The sequence below is a fragment of the Poecilia formosa genome, unplaced genomic scaffold (genome assembly GCF_000485575.1).
Source record: "Poecilia formosa unplaced genomic scaffold, Poecilia_formosa-5.1.2 Scaffold15, whole genome shotgun sequence".
Lineage (NCBI taxonomy): Eukaryota > Metazoa > Chordata > Actinopteri > Cyprinodontiformes > Poeciliidae > Poecilia > Poecilia formosa.
This window is the reverse complement of record NW_006799954.1, coordinates 2,250,846-2,254,241: the sequence shown is the minus strand read 5'-3', so window position 1 is coordinate 2,254,241 and position 3,396 is coordinate 2,250,846. Positions and strand designations below refer to the sequence as shown.

General features: G+C 36.4%; 1 protein-coding gene across 20 annotated transcripts in view; it reads right to left on the bottom strand.

Moving 5' to 3' along the window:
- The window catches only part of LOC103134101 (neurexin-1a), a 277,111-nt gene that overhangs the window by 249,573 nt on the left and 24,142 nt on the right, over window positions 1-3,396 (bottom strand). For 9 of the 20 annotated variants that reach the window (XM_007546203.2, XM_007546209.2, XM_007546201.2 and 6 more), the window contains 2 exons: window positions 2,960-2,971; window positions 2,494-2,541 (listed from right to left, as the gene is read on the bottom strand). The exons of 4 other annotated variants lie outside the window; for them this stretch is intronic. In XM_007546203.2, the coding sequence (XP_007546265.1) occupies window positions 2,494-2,541; window positions 2,960-2,971 (60 nt within the window). The remainder of the gene's footprint in view (window positions 1-2,493; window positions 2,542-2,959; window positions 2,972-3,396) is intronic. 7 more of the 20 variants (XM_016668483.1, XM_016668488.1, XM_016668484.1 and 4 more) reach the window with 2 other exon arrangements.

The window sequence follows — 3,396 nt, the reverse complement described above, 5'->3', positions numbered from 1 at the left end:
ACACTAGTGTGCCGCGGAACAGTGGTTGAAAAACACTGCCTTAAGCAATGTAGATAATTATCATAAATGACACAAGTGCTGTATCAAACAGTAGGTTACATAATCTGAGCCGGACATTGCCAGAACTTAGTTTTCCTTGCAGGAACATTTGAGTTGCAGGCGTTAACTGCCATTGCTATAAAATGTAGAGTTTAATTCACAGAATATAAATGTAAGACCAGTTTTGACCTGCGAATCAATGACAAATAGTCTACAGAATTTGTCAAACCTTGGAAGAACAGCAAAAACACTACATTTCAAAAGCCACCCACAGAATTAATTTTCCATTTCCAGACAAAAAAATCACATTTGTCAGACAGTATATGAATACCAATTGTCTGCATCAATTTTCTAAACAATAAGCATGAAGACTATAGAACTGAGAGTGACACTTACCTTGGAAGATGTTGTAAATGGATTTCATTCCAGCTTTCACATTTGTGTATTTGCATATAATCCCCATACCATAATTATCAAATCTTAGTTGGAGAATGAGCTTAAGGCAAATTATAAAAGCTGTAACTGTGGCTTGTGCAAGTACAGCAGCTGAATATATATTCAGGCCCCTGAAAAGACAATGTGTATATGTGTGTATGCATGTGGGAAAATATTATGCATGAAGTCTCATTTATTACACAGCTTTAAAACTCATTTATGGCTTCCTCATTCCATATATATGGGCTATATGCGTTTTCCATGACTTGTTTTGAATTACCAATAAATAACGTTCAAACTTATGCTTAGGGAGGACCAATAGGAAGAAATTAGTATGGTAATATAGCAGAAAGAATAGCATATTTACAGAAAAGTAATAAGAAACATTTTTATTAAAGATTTTCCTGTTGTAGGTCATTTATGGTTGACAACTGCAGGATTTTTTTTTGTCTATGATGATGACTTTTTGGATAATTTTAATAGAATTATTCAAATTCAAGTATAAATACACCAAGATCATTATGGAGAAGCCCCGAAATGCCATAATTTGGAAGCTTCTGATAGGTTAATCCACAACATTAAAGGTAATTTGAGGCACTCTTGCCGATTTACGTTAGATAACACCTCAGCCACGTGTGACATTAAGGAATCTTGAAAAAAGACCAGGAAAAACATCAGGAAAAAAAACATGTGGACCAGCTCAAGTCCAGTTTATTCTTACAGCTTCAAGAAGCTTAACGATGCCAGGTTAATCTTTTAAAACTTAAAAAAAAAAATACATCCGAGTATGAACAGCATGAGATCGAATCTCTGCCCATCGTACATTTGAGAAAACAGATTAATTCATTCATCTCAGAGAAGAATGAATTAATGTGCATCAATCTCACATCAAATGCAAAAGGCTCTGAGAATGCTGGCTAAAACTAGTAAGAGAACAACATCCACAGTGAAAACAAACCTCTACGACATTGGCTGGAAGGTGGCAATTTAGTTACAAAGTGACTTAACGACAACAAAGTCAATGTTTTGGAGAGGCTGTCTCAATACTCAAGAATTTAGCTAAATAAAATGTTTGGGTTGAAAAGGACCATAAGATGGTTGTGGACGTTTACCCAAAACATTTTAAAAGGCAACTATATTTACTTAAGCTTCTGAATTTTAATAAAGTTACTGACATTTTGCAAATATAAATAATGTCGATACCAAATGTCCTAAAACAGGAAAATGTTACTCTAAGATTTTTATTTTTTTGGCTCTAGTGGCCTTTATTTTGATAGTTAATTGACAGGAAAGTAGGTAATGAGAGAAGGGGGAAGACATGCAGCAAAGATCACCAAGGCCAGGAATCAAACCTGCAACAGCTGCATCAAGGACTAAGGCCTCCTCCATATGTGGGTTGTGCTTAACCGCTGCGCCACCACAGCACAACCCAGGAAAACATTACTCTAATGTCAGTGTGGAGGGAAAAATGTCACTTGCCAGTGCATGTAGACTTACAGTTTAAGCTAAACATTAAATTTTACCTTTACTCACACACAGTTTGTGACCACTTGAAAATGTCCAACAGTAAAAAAAAAAATGCAATTGAAAAGCTTGAAATCCACAGACAGATGCAGAAACCATTCTCCGTGACAAAAATATCTTTTTTCTAATTAAATGCTTCAAAATATTCCTCACACTGGTCAGTTTGAAAACTTACCTGCTTAAATGAAGCTTCACAAGAACATGGTTTTAGAGAACATTTAGTGCAACCTACTAGCTGCTGTTAAGAGCAAATATTTAGACTTTATGCTAAAACAAATAGAACATTTAATTTAAAAGCAAAAGCAAGCTAGAGATTCAAAGTAACGAAAACTGATTGTTAAATGTCACATTGTCCGTTATTAATAAGTTACATGGAAATTTCTATTTTACAATTAGCTTTCCACTTGTATTGACAAAACATTACAGTCTCTTAACACAAGTGAACTTGCTAAATCAGAGTTTATTGCAAAAATAACAGAAGAATTGGAATTTTACCTTGTATGCTCAGTAGGGACCTTACAAGCCAAGTCTCCCCTCTCTGCCCTGAGGAGGAGAGTCAAATGGGAAAAATCAGAAGTCCACTTACCCCACAGAGAGAAGAGGTGAGGATCACAGCCAGGATGGGAGGCCCACAACACTATGATCAACCTCAAAACCCATAATTTAAACAAAAGCAGTGTAGTTTCCCCTGGGTGCAAGTTGTGCACAAGAACTAGGGCAGCAACTGTGGGGCTTACATTCATATGAGTCTGCATGGCTCTCATGCAATAAAAAGGAAAACAAAAAAAAGTGAAAGTGACACAGCTTGAGCATGTGAATTCAAGCAGCACCTACCTTGAAACACTCTAATTAATTAGTTGAAAAGCAGTTTTTAAAAAATCCCAGTCATATGTCTTTATATATATATATGCCAGAAAAATTACCACAAAGCTCAGTGAATTCAGAGAATTAAAAAGAATACCTTTACTTTTACCTATGAGATTTGATGAAATGTTCCATGAAGAAAGCAGGTTCCAGACAAAGAGGAAGAACAAAGGGAGAGGAGACACCAGTAAGTGTCCTGACAAAATAGGAGGACAGTGGACAGGGGGATAGAGAGGCTTGATGGCTGCAAATATGTGCAAATACAGGGGGGGAAATAGGATGCTGCTATGGGAAGTGAAAGCAGAAAGCTGCATTGCTGTTCTGTTGTGCCATGGCAATATGCAGAACTGCAAAAATGGAAAATGAAGACATAATGGACAATTGTCTCTGCAGATGCTCTCAACATGCATTACCGAAGTGAGGCCAGATGAGGATTAGCTCTAAAAGTGCAGTAAGCTATTTTCACAACACCCAAACAAGGTTGCAAGTTGTCCTTCAGTACAATTACCCATATGTCACAAAGATATACTAAAG